Here is a 20002-nt window from a genome sequence, read left to right on the forward strand (position 1 = left end):
TTTAATAGTAATAAATGCATATAGCAAAATTTTACTAATCTAAATCTCAGCAATCTTTTATAGTTATCCTTTCTTAGTCTCACTTCAAATACAGCCTATAATTTAATAGTAGTAAATGCATATAGCACAATTTTAGACGTCTAAATCTGAGCAATCTTTCATTAAATATTGCTGCCTTCAGCTTCCACTGTCATGATTCAGCACTGCTGAAATTTGAACACACAATGGCAGTTGCTACTGGTCAACAGTTATTTCTCATTAGCACACAGGTATTTCTCCGAACTTTCACTGCATAAATCAGTGTTCAGAAAATATTGATAGCTATTTGGCAACTTTTTCATTAAAATGTACAGCCAAATACAATATTTCTTAATCAACCAGAACATCTGTGGTCTTTAAAGAAGTTTTAAATTCTTCACTCCTCTACACAGTGCATTTGGCAAGCATTTTTATGAACCATATTCAGCTCGTGTCTTAAACCCTGAGAATTACCAGACACCTCAGTGCCTAGCCCTTTCAATAATTCACTTTGGTCAAATAATTGCAAACATTTCACTTCATCAAATCAGGCAAGCACCTTTAAATTCCAAGCTTTAACCGAGCTATAGATCCCAATCAGTTTCTGTCTCCGGTTTCAAGCAAATTGCACTTAGTCAAATCAGCCAAGCACCTTTAAATTCTGAGCTTTAACCGAGCTATAGATCCCAATCAGTTTTTGTCTCTGGTTTCAAGCAAATTGCACTTAGTCAAATCAGCCAAACACCTTTAAATTCCAAGCTTTAACCGAGCTATAGATCCCAATCAGTTTCTGTCTCTGGTTTCAAGCATGTCTCCAGGTGCAAAATTCCACCTCTTAAATAAGCCAAGCACCTTTAAATTCCAAGCTTTAACTGAGCTATAGATTGCAATCAGTTTTTGTCTCTGGTTTCAAGCAAGTTGCACTTTAAATTCAAGCTTTATCCGAGCTATAGATCGCAATCAGTTTTTGTTTCCAGTTTCAAGCAAATTGCACGTAGTCAAATCAGCCAAACACCTTTAAATTCTGAGCTTTATCCGAGCTATAGATCGCAATCAGTTTTTGTCTCCAGTTTCAAGCATGTTCAACTCGAAGGACTGCTTCTCAACCACCAGCTCAGGAAGGTCACTCCGGCGGTATTCACCTCTCTTGTAGAAGTCGTAGATGATGAGGCAGATGACAATGATGTTCTTCATGATGAACGTGGACACGTCCTGGTCCAGCTTGTGCCACAGGAGCAGACGGATGGACAGCAGCGGGGCGTTCACAAGGAACAGCACAGCCAGTTTGTGAGCTGTCTCCAGGGTCTTGGGCAGAGGCAGGTAGCCGAAGTGGGTCCGGCTCAGAGTCATCAGGGACAGGGTCGGCAGCACCATGTTCAGACTAGCTATGCACACGACGGCCCAGTCGAGACCAGGGAACAGAGCGTCTACCCCTTTCTTGTCGAAGAAGATATCGAGGATGTCCACCGAATCGAGGATGTCGAACACCACGGTCTGCGTGAGGATGTCTATGTGCCGCTTGCGCTCACTGCCGGACACAGCATCGTGGAGAGACATGAGCAGCATGAGGAAAACGATCGCAGACAGACACAGGTTGAACTTGAGAGTGTTGGGACCAAAGAAGTCCTGCTCGTCCAACTTCCAAGCAAAGTTTTTGAAAATGATTGCCGACCGCACGGACATCATGCATGAATACACAAACCAGGAAAAATAGCCCATGGGCAGGCTTCCCGTCTCGATGGGAGTGCCCAACATTAGGGCCCTTCTCACCAGGCTGAGATGGCGGTACGAGATCACGAAGGTCATGAGGAAAACAAAAAGCATCCCGACATCCCCAGCTATCCATGCGAACCAGTAGCGGTTGTTGTACAGCACGAGGTAGTAATTGAGCACTGCCCCCTGGATGATGACGAGCAGCATGCAGATCACCCGAGTCGGGATCAGGTGGCACGCAGCACTGCGAGGGTAGAGGATCATGGAATCCTCCCTCCTCGACAAGTCGCGGCGTATTGTCGTCATGGTCGTCAGGATATCACAGGAATCCTCATCACATGATCTGCTTCTTCATATAATGTCAAATAATGTCACATCCCCAACCTGGAAAGAAGAAGAAGAAAAAAGTACATAATTGAGGAGTGATAAAAAGAGAGAAATTATGAAGATTAATTAGGCCAAACAAAAAAATAGGTGTGTTTCCGGTTGACCGACCGTCCCTAGTTTTATCCCCCCCCCCGACCCTAATTTTTTTCTCTCTTAAACTGAAAAAAAATATGTAAAAATAAAAGAGGACAACATCACCAAACAAGAGTATTTCCTGCCTTGCACATTGTTTACATACTATTATACGATACATTTTGCACATGTAAATCCCTTCTGAAAAACATCGAGAAATTATGGAAAAGCTTTTGAAACAGAGTTCCTTCCCCTGATTAGCTACCACCGAACAGCTTGGTCGGTCACGGAAGTAACCGAATGTACGAACATAGCCTTGGTACAGGTTATTTCGATTAAATATAATCGTATCAATTCAGCTTAATTCTCGTCTTCACTTAAATCAACAGGTCTTATTATTAATGCATCTCAAATGTTTGCATAAAGTATTTAAATTAAGAACAACGAAATTAATACAAATGTCCCATTAATTTAAGGAAATACACAAACAGTGCGCATACCAATACTACTACTACTACTACTACTACTACAACAACGACAACAATAATAATAATAATGATGATAAATAATAATAATAATAATAATTATTATTATTATTATTATGATAGTATTCAATTTAATAAAAAAAAAAAAAAAAAAAAAAAAAAAAAATACAACCTACCTACCCTAATTTTGGGGGGGATGCAATCGGAAACACACCTATTTTTTTGTTTGGCCTTAATATTACAGTGAAACCCTTGAAAACTAGGATGAAATTCCCTCAAAACTGAATATTTTTAAAGTCCCTTTTCAAATATCACTACAGAACATAACCTCTCTAAACTGGACAACCTTCTTAGGGCACAGACTTTTTTTTTTCATTTTCATTTCATCTTATTTTCGTGCTTATATGTAATTAAAGTTCAAGCACGCTATCCTGGGCACACACCTCAGCTATCTGGGCTGTCTGTCCAGGACAGTGGGTTAGTTGTTAGAGAAGATAGGATGTAGTGGTCTTACATCTACCCATTGAGTTGTTAAAACTCGCTCTGGATGGGAGCCAGTACCTACCAGCCGTATGTCCAACAGCTTAACCACTGAGGCTGTAACAGACTTTTTACTAGGTTCCATTTACTGTCCAGAGGGGAATCTCTATGTTATAACACAGTGGATTGTTTAAACTGGCAACTGCGTAATCCACATTTCTGTCTAACCTCACACTGTCATAGAGTCCCATTCAGTGACAATACAATTAGGCCAGTATGTTTTAATTTTTAGGTTTACGAACAAAAACTTTTGTGCACAAAGGTAAGAGGAAGGAAAAAAACCCCCAAAAACCCAACTGTTTGGGGTGTATCAGTAGAGGTGATTTTTTTTTTAATATGGCTACTTTGATAGATGTGGATTCTTTGTAACAAAATAAGACTGACAAGGCACCTCTAAGCTCCCACATTTCAAGCTCCTGAACACTTCCTCTGGTAGTCTCGGAGGGCTCAGTGCTGTACAGTATGTACAATCTGCATATGTGCATTTCAATAGACTAGAATGGTAACTTTTTTTCTCTTTAGAGCTATTTGTGGAAGTCGGCGGCAAAAAAAAAGAAAAAAAAAAGGTGAAAAATACGATTTCAATTTTTTTTTATTTGAGCAAAATTTACGTCGGTGGGTTTGTAAACCGAATAATAAAAAAATACTGGCCTTAGCTTGGGTGAAATTCTGTCTGATCAGTATGGTGTATATCTGCATATTGTGTTAGTCCCCACTGAATCTGGGTGGGGTTTTTCCCTGAAAAATTGCTGTAATAATTTTTTTTACTGGCACATGGCCAGACTACCAAAACAAACAAAACATGAATAAGCACTACAGTACTTTTGTACATCAGCCAAGAATTTAGGTTGCACATCACCATTCACTTTTGCATGCACTTCAATAGTATACTACTTCTACGTTGGAATATATTGTGAAAAATAGGGCAATTTCAAGAGGGCTTTGTCACTGCTGTTTTTTTGGTGTGATGCCATAATACTCTTAATTACATGTATAGTCGAGAATCAACTTCCAGTGGTTGCAAAACGAAGTACTATAGTAGGCGTTGGAACTGACAGAGTAGTAGGAGTTGGGGGTTTATCGAGAGCTACAGACACTCAGTAATGGGGGCACTCAGGGTGGGGGTGGGGGCTCTACTACGACACAAGTGTGCAGTGTTGTCCACTTGTAATGTATATAGTGAAATTGTTGGCCCAAAAATAGAATAAGTATGACTCAGTGGTTTTCCATTTTAAAAAAAAGAAGCTATTTTCCGTTTCATATTTTTGTAAATTCCGTTTCAGACTACAATATGTCATTAACAATTGAACTAACATAAGTTGTGACAAATTAAAGGGTCCAAAAATTGACTCAGTGACTGGTGTCGACATGCGTCGCTATTTCTCATTAAATCAAAGTAAGCCTACATATCAGTAGCGAAAAATCACATCAGGAGCAAAGGCTACAATTATAATAACTACATAAAGCACGATTGTCCAACAATTAAGTGCACTGCTTTATTCAACGAGGATTAGGGTTCACAAAACGTAAACATTTATTTTATCATCTCTTTGACAGTCTAATGTCGTCTGCAAATTGAAGTGTACGCATGACACAGTGGAAATAAAGTAACATTGCAACGTTCAGCCAGTCGTTTTTTTGCTAAACGTTTGCAAACATATTTTGACTGGTGGTTCTCGAAATGGTCATTCGGTTTAATATGTAGCGTAAAAATCTGTCTTCCAAGACAAGCGTTAGTGACAAACCACTGGCTAAATTTACTCCTGGAGAAAAAAAACTTACCAATCTGCGCAGGCGCAACAGACTAAGCAGTAAACCAGCCCCAAGTTCAGCCAGCAAACGTTTCGCTAACGTTGAAGAAGTATTTGATTGGTTCCCAATGTGACCATTTGGTTTACCGTGAAGCGCATAATCCAGTCTAGCGTTTGCCAATAGTACTGTGCACAGGTCAACCATCAGTTTTACAGCGTGTGGCAATAGTAAAATAGTATTAATTTTTTTTAACTTCGCGGAAAATCGTAATTAGGACGTAATTATGTAAATAGGACCTACCGTTTCACAATGGGAATTCCATCTGTTTTCCGCAATCGCAGAAAATCACTGGGTCTACTGTGCACACGAATCAAAACAAAATATTTTTTTTAAACAAAGGCAATGAGCAGTAATGGACGCTGTATTCGTGGGAAACTCAAAAGTTTTCCTGAAGAAATTAACCCATAGAAGCTGACCTATAAATTCACACAAGAACCAAGAAAATATGAACTGGAGTCTGAGCAACTGTGGCGAAAATAGACGGCGTCGCATGCGACGTGCAACGCCTTGTTTTGCAACCACAGACTTCTCCTGTTGATATTTTGTAATTCAACAACCATTCATTTTATAACATAGTTACATAATTGTACATACACAAACTACAAAATATATTTGCAAAACTTACTATGGAAAAAAAAGAGATAAAAAGATAAAAAAAATAAGTGTGCATATAAATTTTGCATTGTTCGCACCCACCCTCAGTCGTGAAATTTATAAGCACATATTACTTTAATTGCAGATAAGCATTACAGACACATACAATACCTGTGTACCTGCTTGTTAAAAGGTCCACTCTAAAAGTTGCAAATTTTAATATTTTTACATGTATTTGTGTTTAATAATTACATATTGTGTATCCAACATGTAATTTTTCCATAAATGAATTAATATCAAAATTGTATTGTGCTGCCACTTGGCGTAAATAGTGACTTTCTTCTTACACATTGGTGAAAAGTATAATTCAGAGAAATTCTTGAACAAACATCTTCAGCTGACCTTCATTTTACTCAGGTTAAAGATTGATAATTCCTTTAAAAGAAATAACAATGTATGTGCGCTCATGATATATGAACTACCATTATTTATTTATCAGATTCACCACTTAGAATATGAGGTCCAAAGGTTGAGCTTGCATAAACAATCATTATTAAAAGTCACTTCACTTCCTAGTACATATAGTTTTGATACATTTAGTAATGTGATCATGATAATAATGAATTTCCGTACTAGAAGTATGGTTGTATCATGTAACACAGTACAAAGAAAATGTGACACTTGCACTTTGTGTTTCCTTAAGGGGCCGTTCAAATATTACGTAAGGCTATTTTTGTCAAAATTAAACACCTACCCATCCCCTTGTAACACTCTGTAACGCTATACCATACACCCCCCAAAAAAACCAATATTACGTAATGCTTGGAGATACCCCACCCAAACACACAGACAAAGTAATGTGGCAATGTTTATTTATACCCATGTCTACTATGTTGACATCATTAAAGTGACGTATTGCTGTACTATGGAAAAAAAACCCCACAGGTTTTCACTTGCGCCATTTTAAAATGTCTGGTGTATTATAGCATTTCAGCTTGATTTATAATTGTTTTGGGTTTAAAGTTACCTCTATTGTTGTCATGGCATGGCACATTTAAGAGAAAACAAAATTGTGTTATATAACGCTGTTCAATACACACACACACCCAACGTGTTACGTAATATTTGAATGACCCCTAAAGCACTCACTCATTCATCTCCCCCCATTCTCTCCCCATCCCTATCACATTAGATACAACCCATATTACACACACCCATTAGAATCAGCCTCCAAAAATCCCTGCCTGCTACCACCTACTTATAAAACACTCTGTGTGTGTGTATATGTATATATATATATGTTATATATATATATATGTTACATTGTATTAATACCACAGTGTTTTTTGGTATCGTCAATATATATATTAGGAATAAAAATTGTATTTTGTGAGCCTCTGGCTGGTAATAATATCTCTATCATATAATCTCAAGCTTAATACAACATGTTTTTGTAAACTGACACGCAGCTTTAATTCCAGTCCGCCATTACTAGATATTCAAATGACATAAGAATATGTGGCGAGGTGTCTTTTTGAATGGAAATGACGTCAAATTCGAATGACATAATTTTGGATGCCCTTGCATCAAAATAAACTAGTGTGTAATGTGTTTTGTTTTTATGTGATTACTATATGAATGCATATGTCAATTATGGAGTGTGACCCTAATACGTTTGCTTAAATGTCAATAAACCTAGTGCCGTGACTTTGATTAATTTAAATCTAATTTGCAAAGTTATCAAATTCTCTAAGTATGTGATCTGAAAAATATTACATATTTTGATTGCACTGAAAATGTAAGATATTATATGATAAATATATACTCTTCAAAAGAAGAAACGCAAAACCACATTGTCGTAACATTTGGAGAATTGATTTAATTATTGAATGGTGAGTCCGATAATTACCAAATGTTGCAGGATTGTTCACAATTCACTCTAGTCCATTGTGAGTAAGTGATAGGACACACCACCAAGGTCAAGGTCATCTGGATTCAATACCGGGTGTGGCCTCCGTGTGTGTTGACAACTGCCTGGCACCGCCTGCCCATTGAAGCAACCAGAGTACGGATGACGTCCCGGGGGATGGTGGCCCACTCGGCCTGCAAGGCTGCTGCCAGCTCGGGCAGGGTCTGGGGCTGTGGTTGTCGCTGTCGGAGGCGTCGGTCCAACTCGTCCCATAGATGCTCAATTGGGTTCAAATCCGGTGATATCGATGGCCAAGGAAGGACATTAATGTTGTTGTTCTGTAGGAAAGCCGTTGTGAGACGTGCTGTGTGAGGCCTGGCGTTGTCATGTTGGAACACTGCGTTGGCCATAACTGGAATGATGTGTGGCCGGAGGATCTGGTCAATGTAGCCCTGTGCATTCAGGTTGCCCTGCACGTGGATCAGGTCAGTTCTGCCAGTGTGTGAGATGGCTGCCCACACCATGACACTACCCCCGCCGAATCTGTCCACTTCCTGCACGCAGTTTGCCGCATAACGTTCACCACGACGGCTATACACGCGACATCTTCCATCATGACGTCGGAGCAGAAATCGGGACTCTTCACTGAACCACACCTGTCTCCATTGCAGTTGAGGCCATTGTCGATGAATCTGGCACCACTGCAGTCGGAGTCGACGGTGTTGTGGTGTTAAGATGACACCTCGAACTGGACGTCTGGCATGAATTCCTACCTCACGTAGGCGGTTCCGTACGGTCTGGTCGGATATCCTGCGCAAACCTGGTATTGCTGCGGCTGTGGAGGTGGCAGTAGTCAATCGTTCCCGAAGGTGGCGTACCCGGATGTAGCGGTCCTGCCCGGGGGTAGTGACCCGTGGTCGACCGGATCTAGGGAGGTCACGTGTTGATCCATGTTGCTGGTAACGGTCCCACAGTCTGGAGATGGTGCTTGGGGACACATGGAATGCCCTGGCAACGGCCGTTCTGGATTCGCCTGCGTCTAGTCGGCCGATGGCATTGTTTCTCTGCGGTTCACTGAGACATGGCATGTCCTGGATTGTCAACTGTCGGCCAGATACAGAGGCCAGGCAAGCGAACACCCTGCACTTTTATACTGTCGGTGTTCATGTTGCATGTGCAGACAACGCACGTGCAGTGGTGACATGGTTTGCACGTGGCTGCGTTTTTGCGAATATTCACATTTTGGAACTTTATTGTACAGTAGCTGCGTTTTATCGAATGTAACTGTGGGAATGTGTTTGGGACATGCAATGACCTTATATTCACAAAGCATGAACCGGTAGGAAACATAAAATCGGAGTTATAACCCATTTGTACCCTTTTGCGTTTCTTTTTTTGAAGAGTATATATATTATATAATATGTATTTGAGGGGAAATCAATTACTCCAGTTCCACTTTGAAGTAAACCCTGACAATTAAATTCTGAATTGTTAATATCAGAAAATGTGCCCCCCTTTTCTTGATCCAGTAGCAGCAGTGATGGTTTATATATACAGTGAAACCTCTCAAAACCGGACCCTCTGTAAACCAGAATTTCCCCAAAACTGGACCTTTTTCACAGTCCTTTTTTATAATCAGTATAGAACTTAACCTCTCTAAACTGGATACCTCTATACACAGGACATTTTACTTGGTCCCAATGGGTGTCCGGTTTAGAGGGGTTTCACTGTACATATATAAATGAGCAAGCCCCAATTAAGTACAAACATGCTAACCTTTAAACTAATCATGTCAAAATCAATGGATTGTCAAGTTGTAATTGGATTAAAATAACTTGAAATACATTTCTGAATGTCTAACTCCTCATCAGCCGTTATTAACATCATTGCACTAAAAACCCACCTTGGTTTGCTCAGAACAGACAAAAAACCCTATTATAAATTAATGAGATCTGAAGCCCCGACTTTCAACACTTTGTTGGGGTGAGACGTAGCTCAGTGGTACAGTGCTCGCTCGATATGCGGTCGGTCTGGGATCAATCCCCATCAGTGGGCCCATTGGGCTATTTCTCGTTCCAGCCAGTGCACCACGACTGGTATATCAAAGGCCATGGTATGTGTTATCCTGTCTGTGGGATGGTGCATATAAAAGATCCCTAGCTGCTAATCGAAAAGAGTAGCCCATGAAGTGGCGACAGCGGGTTTCCTCTCTCAATATCTGTGTGATCCTTAACCATATGTCCGACGCCATATAACCGTAAATAAAATGTTTTAAGTGCGTCGTTCAATAAAACACTTCCTTCCTTCCTTCAACACTTTGCATTTAATTAATCTAAAAGTTTAACACTTTGGATTTGCTTTTTAAGCATGCTTTACATCCTGATAACCCATACAGTATAATCACAGGAGACAATGTACTGGGTTCAAATGTAATCAATAAGTATTTTAATAACAAGAGACCTACCAGCTGGCAAAATCATCTGTAACTGGAAAAAAGCCACTGTGACCACACTGATACAGGCAAGCCGTTTACCGGTTTACCGTTATGTCATGTCCAATGTAATTCATGAAGTACTGAAGTCAGGTCAACTTGTTGACAATGCATTGAACTAGTTTCCCGACACTAAAAACCCCAACAGTATCCCTTCATGGGTTAAACCAACCGATGACAAACATGTACATGAACACATGATGACCCTTGACCAGCAATGCATTTCAGTGACTAATGTTTATTAATACATGCTGCAGAAACTTTCCACTCGGCTTAAAATCAATAAATGATTTTCTCCTAATTTCTGTTTATGTTATGTTCAGCTGCTGGGAAGTCTAGCCCAAGATACATGTATATATGCCTATGCACATGTCATGGTGTACAAGAAGATAACACTCAACACTTTGGACTAGTCAAAATTTTATATTGGAGGGGGTCAGGGAGGGAGGGCAACCACACTATCCATGAGATGTGTTATGAGCTGACAGGATAATATAAAAGATGGTGGAGGGAAAAGAGGTGTGACTGGTGGGGGTGGGTGGGGTGGATGGCCATAATTATTCCTACACAATAGATGATGTAACACCCTGTACATGTAAAATCGGCCAGAGGTTAGGTTTCTTAAAGCAAAACGTGAGAACATGCTTGTCAACTCCCTTAAAACCAGCATGCCCCTTATCACTTCACCCCAGTGATGGGTCACCTCACCCCAGTTTATAATCTATAAGTCTGTAACCATTTGTAAATGACATGCCAATCACAAATACACACAATTGAAAAGAGACTTTAGGAAATAAAATGAAATTTAACCAAGTACAAATATTAAAACGATCAGAAACATGTTTAATATACAGCCACTAATATTTTATGCATAAAAATATATTTGATATGTAATTACAATTGTTAAAAAGTCTCTGTTAGTCGATAACATCTGAAAAATTGAAGCAAACTCAGGAATGTCCCTTTAATGTACGACTTTTGTAATAAAAATTTACCTTGATAATATCTGTTATTCCAACATGAACATCCTAGGATGATGTGTATTTATTACTAAAAGTAAATGTAATTGATTTTAAAAGATTCTATTTACACTACTAAACTAACTTGAAAATATTGCTAATAAAGTTAAAGTTTGTTTTTGTTTAGCAACACCACTAGATCACATTGATTTATTAATCATCGGCTATTGGAATTCAAACATTTGGTAATTTTTGACATATACCGGTAGTCTTAGACAGGAAACATACATTTTTCCATTAGGTCAGGTCAGGTCATAAGTTTTATTGTGCACATTCAGAATCAGCTAGTTGTAGCACACGTCTATCATGGGTGCAAGTGTCGACTTTCACTGACTCCTCTATCCAGGAAAGGAAAAGGTTTAGGAGGGTGGGTGGGAGAGGGGGTCACCAACGCTAGCGTGTGCAAGGGAGCACAAGCAGCATGATCAGTGTCGATAGTGGGTGAGGGTTGGTTTTAGTGCTATTGAATTTGCAAATGTCCCATAGGATTAAAGCCAAATAGAAAATGTTGTGTAATTTCTTGAAGGTAATTTTGACGCATAATTTTGAATGGTTCAATTGAAAATGGAGCTACTTGGTTGATTTGACTTAAGATGATCGAAAGGTAGCTCCTTACTGGAACCTTATTTTTCCATTAATAGCAAGGGATCTTTTATATGCACCATGCCAGACAGAATAGCAAATACCACAGCCTTTAATATACCAATTGTAGCGCACTGGCTGGAATGAGAAACAGCCTAATGCACCCACCGACAGGGATCGATCCCAAACTCACTATGCATCAAGCGACTGCTTTACCACTAGGCTACGTTCCACCCCTCCAACATATGTTGATGACAATATTGATCTACAGTGGGTCATATAGTGCAATACAAAAAGACTTACAAAGATGATGTGATGTTGCTAAAGAGAGCTTAGGAGAGAACTTTGAGAATTAAGCCCCAGGCTCCATATTCATAAACATACTTAAATCAATGTATGATACTTATCTATGTACTTTACGTATGTATTTAGGTATCATACATTGACTTAAGTACGTTTATGAATACGGAGCCAGGGCTCAAAACTTAAGTGTCTTTCGAAAAGCAGTCCATTTGTTTACACCCAGAACTTAGAAGATGAAACAGAAACTCACCTGCTAAAACCACCAAAAAAAAAATCATTAATAGAAAGAAACAAATGTTTTATTTAACGATGCACTCAACACATTTTATTTATGGTTATATGGTGTCAGACATATAGTTAAGGACCACACAGATATAGAGAGAGGAAACCCACTGTCGCCACTTCATAGGCTACTCTTTTCGATTAGCAGCAAGGGATCTTTTATATGCACCATCCCACAGACAGGGTAGTACATACCACAACCTTTGATATACCAGTCGTAGTGCACTGGCTGGATTGAGAAATAGCCCAATGGGCCCACTGACTGGGATCGACCCCACGCCGACCGCGCAATTTACGACTGCCCCCCCCGCCCCCCCAAATCATTAATAGATTCTTTTTTGCGAGAGATGTAAGCAGGAGTGCAGGAGTACTCACCAGCTTGCCAAATGAGAGTAAAAATTCTGACGAACGAGTTAATAAATGTAACTACCGGTCGTACATTAAAGGGACTGGTGATCTGTCTTTTTCTGACTGTCAGAATTTGTACTCGCATTTGGCGGGATGTCACTTGAATTTTGTAAATCTAGAAATAAATAAATGTGAAATTTTTTTGTCTTTACCAGAATACTTCAAAATTTATTGATTTGTCAATCAAGGTTTGGGGCTTGATTTCATTTGCCATGTGTTGTTGATCACTTACCAAGTGTTCTTAAACATGTTTTTGTCAAATATATATCTATCATTTGAAGTAATTATAATATTTTTAAACAATAATATGTTGTTCTATATGCTTGCGGACTAGTAGAGATTCTGGTGGGCTAGTACATTTTAATTGGTTCTGGTCTGGCGTGCTAGTGAAATATTTTCTATTTCTGCACTCTGGTGTATGTATAATTATCTCATTTGCTATTTAGATGATAATTCTGTTATGAATAAAAAAACGGTCAAATTACCACAACTCCTGTCAAAATATTTCCTAGTTCTACAATGTATATTGAGCTAACAACACTTAGCTGTTGGTATGTTTTTATTTTCCATAATTTTAGACAAAATATAAGTTTTAAGTTCTAAAAGATGAAAGAAATAGAAAGTACCATTCGTCAAACATATCACATAAAACAAATTACCATTGGATATGTGTTATACCTACCTGCACTGTGTACAAAGCCAAAAGAAGGATGTGAAGAGTGACTGCCATCGAACTTAAAGTCCGAACAGCTACAATAAATTACTCTCGTACCTTTAATTGCCCCACATTTTGTCCAGTGACAAATCATGAAAAAAACATTACAATGACAGATTCCACTAAAGTCTGAACCAAAATGTTAACAACTACAATAAATTGCTCTCCTACTTTTATTTTTCGTTAGATTTTACCGCCATTATGTCCAGACAGAAATCTTGAAAAAACCCATTACAGTGACACAGATTCCACATACTAGATAATAACCATGTCACCTATATCGACTTCGCTGAGATCACATGGGCAAAAAGCATGTAATTTTGTGTCGGCTGCCATTTTAACTTATTATAGAATATTCTCTAAAAGGAGTGAAAGGATATGACATAAAATTTAACAACGTCATAACATGTTATGATATAAAAGCAAATGTGATGACATCATATTATTTTATTATTATTTTTAAAGATACCAGTAGAGATAATTGATTTTATATTATTTATGTCAAATACTTTGGAGGCTCTTGAAGAGTATTCCATAAAAAAGCAAAATGGCAAACGGCAGAAAACTGCATGTATTTTGCCCTATGTTATCTCATTGAAGTTGATACTGGTGACATTGTTACAGTCTCATATGTGGAATCTGTGTCACTGTAATGTTTTTTTCACATCTTGCGTCTGAACAAAATTTGGGGAAAATGTAACACTACTAACAGTAATTAAAGGTAACAGAGTAATTTATCGTAGTTGTTAACAATTTGGTTCGGACTTTAAGTTGAAAGTAACAATGTTACCGTACCTATATCGACTTTGCTGAGATCTCCTACCTAGGACAAAAAACATGACTGTACTTTTTGCTGTCTGCCATTTTGACAAAATCTTAATTAAAAGTAGGAGAGTACTTTATTGCAGTTGTTAACTATGTGGTCCAGACTTTAGGTGGTACAGAAATTGTTCTTTAGAATGCTGGTCAACTCATCCCAAAATATTTAGTCAACTCGCCCTGGGCAGTGGTTGGTCATCTCACCCAATGGATGATCAACTCGCCCCAATACCATTTTACTGTCGATAATTTATGTCTACTACTTTGGTGTGTCATCTTATTTATTATTACATATTAGGCCAACGGTGAAACTGCCATTACAACCACTTATAGGCCGTATTAAAGGCACACGTGCAGAGAGGGTTTTCAGTGGTTCAACCAACACCACTGCTGCAAGTTAATTTTCTTTTCTAAAATATATTTTCCAGTGAGCATAACTCAAAACCCCTAGAAACTTTCTTTCCAGTCTAGACCCCCTCCCCCCTTCCACACAATATCCTGCACATGCGACTATATTATAGTGGTCCTAATATCGGATTACCAGTATCTATTGATAATGATTATAATTTGGTACTTTCATGTAGTGTATTATATATTCCAAGTTTGTCTCAAATTGTAAATATATATAGAGAGTACTACATACAAGGCTAGCTCTGATACTCGTCAAATTCACGAGATAATTTCATGTAATAACTGACATTTTATTAAAAAAATAACTTGGTTTAAAGCGACATACCCTAGTTTCTAAAAACACATGTTCATCTAAAACATAATGGTTAATGAGACAAGCTCAAGTTATTTTTGACAGTATTTCCCTGTTTAAAAATCTCAGACTTTAGTTTTTCTGTTATAACCATATGCAAATGTGTCTTGCAGGTTTGTAGATTAATCGAACTTGGTGTCAATTTTTACGGACTGAAACTAGGGTCTGCGCCTTTAATAATAAAAAAAAACCCTGCTAAATTTCCTGCTCACCCACAGCTATAGCCCTGACATGAGTGGCCGTTACAGACCATTTATCTTACAACAAGCTGTTTTAAAACATATCTAATGAGCAAAATTGAATGTACAAATGTAGTATTCTATTTCTTACATATCCTCATAAAACCAGGTTTAAAATAAATTTAAACGTCTTTCCCAACTCAAATCTTTTATAGCCTTAGCACTTGTAGTTAACTTATATGACACAGAGCAATCAATTTCAATTGTTTGTTTTTGATTGGATGGTATGATGGTGGCGACCTGGTCATCACCTAGGAGCAGCCAGTTATATGTCTTTAAAGCGTTATCACACATACTGTGCAACAAAATTGGTTAAATCAATAAATGATAGTATATTCAATTTGGCATTTGCAAACTTAAGATACCAGTATTAGTATTATTACAATGAACTCTCAAACCTACTTAAAGCTGTTACTGAGTCTGTACCTTTAATTATTTTCTTAATTATTCTAAAAAGAAAGAAATGTTTTATTTGACGATGCACTCAACACATTTTATTTACGGTTATATGGCATCAAATATATGGTTAAGGACCACGCAGATAATCAGAGAGGAAACCCACTGTCGCCACTACATGGGCTACTCTTTTCGATTAGCAGCAAGGGATCTTTTATATGCACCATCCCACAGACAGGGTAGTACACACCACAGCCGTTGATATACCAGTTGTGGTGCACTGGGTGGAACGAGAAATAGCCCAATGGGCCCACCAACAGGGATCGACCCCAGACCGACTGTGCATTGAGCGAGCGCTGTACCACTGGCCTACGTCCCGCCCCTTAATTATTGTATAACTGAGATTGAAGATATAGTCTTGGGGCATCAATGTTTAGTCAGGGGGAAACCAGCAGTCTGTGAACATTGCAGATGGCATTCATGCAGTTTTAATTGTTACTGCAGTCCCATGCATACCAAAATTACATGCTTCAAACTCACTGGGTTGATTGACTGATAATTTGGTAGAGCCAAGTTAACTGTGCGGAACTGTCGATCAGGTTATAGCAGACAAATTAAAAAAAGAAAAGTTTAATAATTGTTCATTGCTTGTTTTACTACTATGATAGTTCACACTTTTGAACCTCCACTGTATTTTATGGCATGCAAGTATATTACAGTTCCATCTAGCTAAAGGGCAAGATCAAGCAAAATGACACATCTGAGAAAATAAATGATTTCTGAATTCAGTAACTTGTGTGGTATGATCAGAAAGCTGTTTGTGTCTAGTTTCCAAAACTGTTTAGTGTTTACAGTTCTTAGATACACCTAGCCATGGATTCAAAAATTATGACCATTTTATCAAATCACATTTTAGACTTCAACAAGAGTATAACTTTCTGTACAAAATATATACCTTTTTAGACGGTACTAGACAGTAAAAAAATATCTAAAAAACATATTAAACAACTTTAACTAGCAAAATATACTTTACTTTACATATTTAGCTAAAATGTTTCACTTTTAAATAGTATAAGTACTTGGTAGTAATTAATTAAAATATACTTTCTCAAAAACATGATTTTTCTAAAAAGAATTGTCAAAGCAAATTTTTTAGTCTTTTTAATCCATATGATAAATTAACAGCTTGAAAGTATAAATAAGATATAATAATAATAATAATAATAATTTTTTTTATTTAAATTTAGTTATTATGGCCAAATAAAAACCTGTACATGTATTTTGATTAAATGAACTAAAATCATTTATATAACATTAACTTCTGAAGTTCACAAACACTGCAAGTCTTTAGATATTACCTTCTAAAGGGATTACATAGCTCCACTAATAAGTCTAATTTGGGCAATAATATTTCTATAAAAGACTAAAAGGTGTTACTGGATCACTTCACAAAGTTTGTGTATCTCTACTTCTGGCAGACTAAGAGTAATTAATTTCCTTCACACATTAATGCTAATTATAAGCCCAAGGGAAATGGGGGCAGTTGTAATAACTGAAATTTTAAACAGGAACATGAAAGATATTGTTTAGCTTTATGTTTGCTTAATACACATATTCATTTTTATAAGCCCAATCATTGCCTGTTAATATAATTTACATTAAACTGTTCTACAGTCAAAATACCTATTGTCTGTTGAGAAAAATAAAGATGCTATAGAGAACACCAAAAGAAAAAAACTAGGTTGTTTTACAAACATGACATTTTGGACATTCTGAAATCATATGCTGTAACGAATGCACAAAATTTTATTCGCCAGGGGGACAACTCACATTAAGGTTTTGACTCGCCCAATGTTTTCACCTGCCTTGGGTGATTGGGTGGAAGTAAAATGCATATCCTGTAACAATGAACCATGAATTAATTTTTAGTAAAAATATAATTACTGAGTGATGTATTTCTAATTTCAGATTTATGTTGATGATTTCAGTTAAATACTAGTTCCAGTATTGGATAGCTAGCATGTGCAGCAAATATGAAAACAAAATGAAGAGTCATTTTATGACCTGCAATTTATATTCCTCCATTTCACAATTTCAAAAGCCCATTGATGACAATTAAAAGAGAGTGTAAAGGAACCCATCAGCTACAATACCAATCCAAAAGTATGTTGATATGACAAGAACTTAAAAAAATCTAAAAAACAAATTATGCATAAAAGTAGCTAAAATTTAATATTGTAAGTAAATTTGGCAATGCACATATACTTGGATATATAGTGTTCAGTAATGAGTTGATCCAAAATAAAATATCAATGAACCACTGATGTTAAACTATACTTATACTATTTATTGATACATATACATGAATCCATTTAGACTTTTGTAATGGTTCAAATAAGAATGAAAATGCAATGCCACAAAATGTGTCCCTCCATTAGTAATTTACTTTTTCAATGCATCCCTCCGTTACCATGAATTTATTTTTATTAAAAATATAATTAATGAGTGACGTATTTCAGATTTATAATATTTTTATATGTACATATGTTAGCTTGATTTCTGTTTATAAAACCTAGTTCCAATATTGGATGCCTAGTAGTAGTACAGCAGATAAAAAACCCATAGCAAGTCATTTTATGTGATGTGTATTTTATGTCCCTCTGTTACTGAATATTTAAAGCTAATTTATGACATTTAAAACAAGAGTAACAGGTAAAATGTCCCTCCGTTACCACTTGATCTTGCCTTAAAGTAACTAGTAGCTTGTCTAGTAAGATGTCCATTTTTAATGATATCGTCACAATTATGGGTAGTAAAAATACTAAAATGGAATTGGGGCAAGTTGACCAACCACTCAGGCGAGATGAACAAACAATGGAGCGATTGGAAACTTTTTGGGGGCGAGTTGACTAAAGCGTTTAGGGAGTGTTGACGAACCACGAGAGCAAGTCCAAAGCCGATTCTGAGGTGGTGAGTTGACAACCGTATGTCACATCTAGCCCTCCCCGTATTGATATTGATAATATGTAGGGGAAGGCTAGAGGAAACTCCATGTGATGCTTTGGCAATCGTTGACAACCAAATGGTCGCAAGTTACTGTGTTTAAAATATAATTTTTTCCCTAAATCTGATCCCACAGAGCTTTAGTTTGATTATTCTCAAGTTCAATCATGACATTGAACTTACATGTTGTTAACCATTACCAACACTACAGGAATCGATATGATTGTAACCTAACGCCATGACATGCCCTAAGGTATAATGCACTCATCAGATTAATTATTTCACATACTTGGGAGGCTTCCACCCCTCTTGAAGAGTATTCCACAAAAAAGCAAAATGGCAGACTGTGAAAAATTGCATGTATTTTGTCCTATATGCAATCTCAGTGAAGTCCATATCGGTGACATTGTTTGTGGAATCTGTGTCACTGTAATGGCTTTTTCACAATTTATGTTCGGACAAAAAGTGGATAAAATCTATCAGTAATTAAAGGTAGGAGAGTAATTTATCATAGTTATTAACAATTTGGTTCGGACTTTAGTTAAAGGGACATTCCTGAGTTTATTGCAACATTTTAACATGTTATCGACTAACAGAGACTTTTTAACGATTGTAATTACATATCAAATATATCTTTCTGCATAAAATATTAATGACTATATATTAAACGTGTTTCTGATCGTTCTAATATTTTTACTATGTTAAATTTCAGTTTATTTCCAAAAATATTATTTTTTCGTACGTAGGAAATTATTTTAAGACAGAATCCAGTTTGGGCTTCTTACAAATATTAAGACGACCAGAAACACATTGAATATACACACTGATATTCTAAACAAGAAAATGTATTTAATATGGAAGTTTAATCGTAGAAATATTTTATTTGTCAGAAACATCTTACAATGCAGCAAACTCGGGAATGTCCCTTTAAAAGTTATTGACCTTAGAAGTTAGATCATCATCATAGATGTTCGATTACGAAGAAATCCTTAAAATTGTTCGCTTTCAACAACAAAAATGGTGCGCACATTAAGTATAGCATAAATGTGATGTTGCCAATCTGGTCTCAACAACTCCCTATTTTATACACAGAAAAGAATCTCATATTAACTTATTGGACCAAGGAGCAAGTTAAACGAAAATTGGTTACTGTTGTACAGGTTAAACGACAATATTATGAAAATAGCGGGTTCTTTTATGAACATAAAAAAACGAATTGTCAATCAGAAACCTCACTAAATGAAACTTCTTTCAGAAGTAAACATTTATAATCTTACCGGACTTCTGCATTAATAATGTTTCCATAAATTTCAAGATCAACCACAAGAACCAACTTTTGCGATAAAAGGAAAATAACAATGCATTCGGAAATCCACGGATGACTTACGAATATACACGATAATTTCCGAACAAGACCGAACTTATACCAGCCAGTTTACTCTTTATTATTTT

At 37.1% G+C, this 20002-nt stretch overlaps 1 protein-coding gene across 2 annotated transcripts; it reads right to left on the reverse strand.

Moving 5' to 3' along the window:
• Positions 1 to 947: 947 nt before the first annotated feature.
• On the reverse strand, positions 948 to 19897 carry LOC121392829. 2 transcript variants are annotated; one of them, XM_041523895.1, is made up of 2 exons: positions 19828 to 19897; positions 948 to 2115 (listed from the first exon to the last, which is right to left on the reverse strand). In XM_041523895.1, the coding sequence occupies exon 2, from the start codon at positions 2035 to 2037 to the stop codon at positions 1072 to 1074; it is 966 nt and encodes a 321-aa protein (XP_041379829.1). In that variant the 5' UTR covers positions 2038 to 2115; positions 19828 to 19897; the 3' UTR covers positions 948 to 1071. The 2 variants fall into 2 exon arrangements, with proteins under 2 accessions (XP_041379829.1, XP_041379838.1); XM_041523904.1 differs by lacking the exon at positions 19828 to 19897 and adding an exon at positions 9995 to 10078.
• Positions 19898 to 20002: the final 105 nt, after the last annotated feature.

The sequence above is a fragment of the Gigantopelta aegis genome, chromosome 3 (genome assembly GCF_016097555.1).
Source record: "Gigantopelta aegis isolate Gae_Host chromosome 3, Gae_host_genome, whole genome shotgun sequence".
NCBI lineage: Eukaryota > Metazoa > Mollusca > Gastropoda > Neomphalida > Peltospiridae > Gigantopelta > Gigantopelta aegis.

Bases quoted from the DNA above. Each gene is read 5' to 3' on its own strand.
- LOC121392829 (XM_041523895.1), bottom strand. From the start codon at position 2,037: ATGACGACAATACGCCGCGACTTGTCGAGGAGGGAGGATTCCATGATC.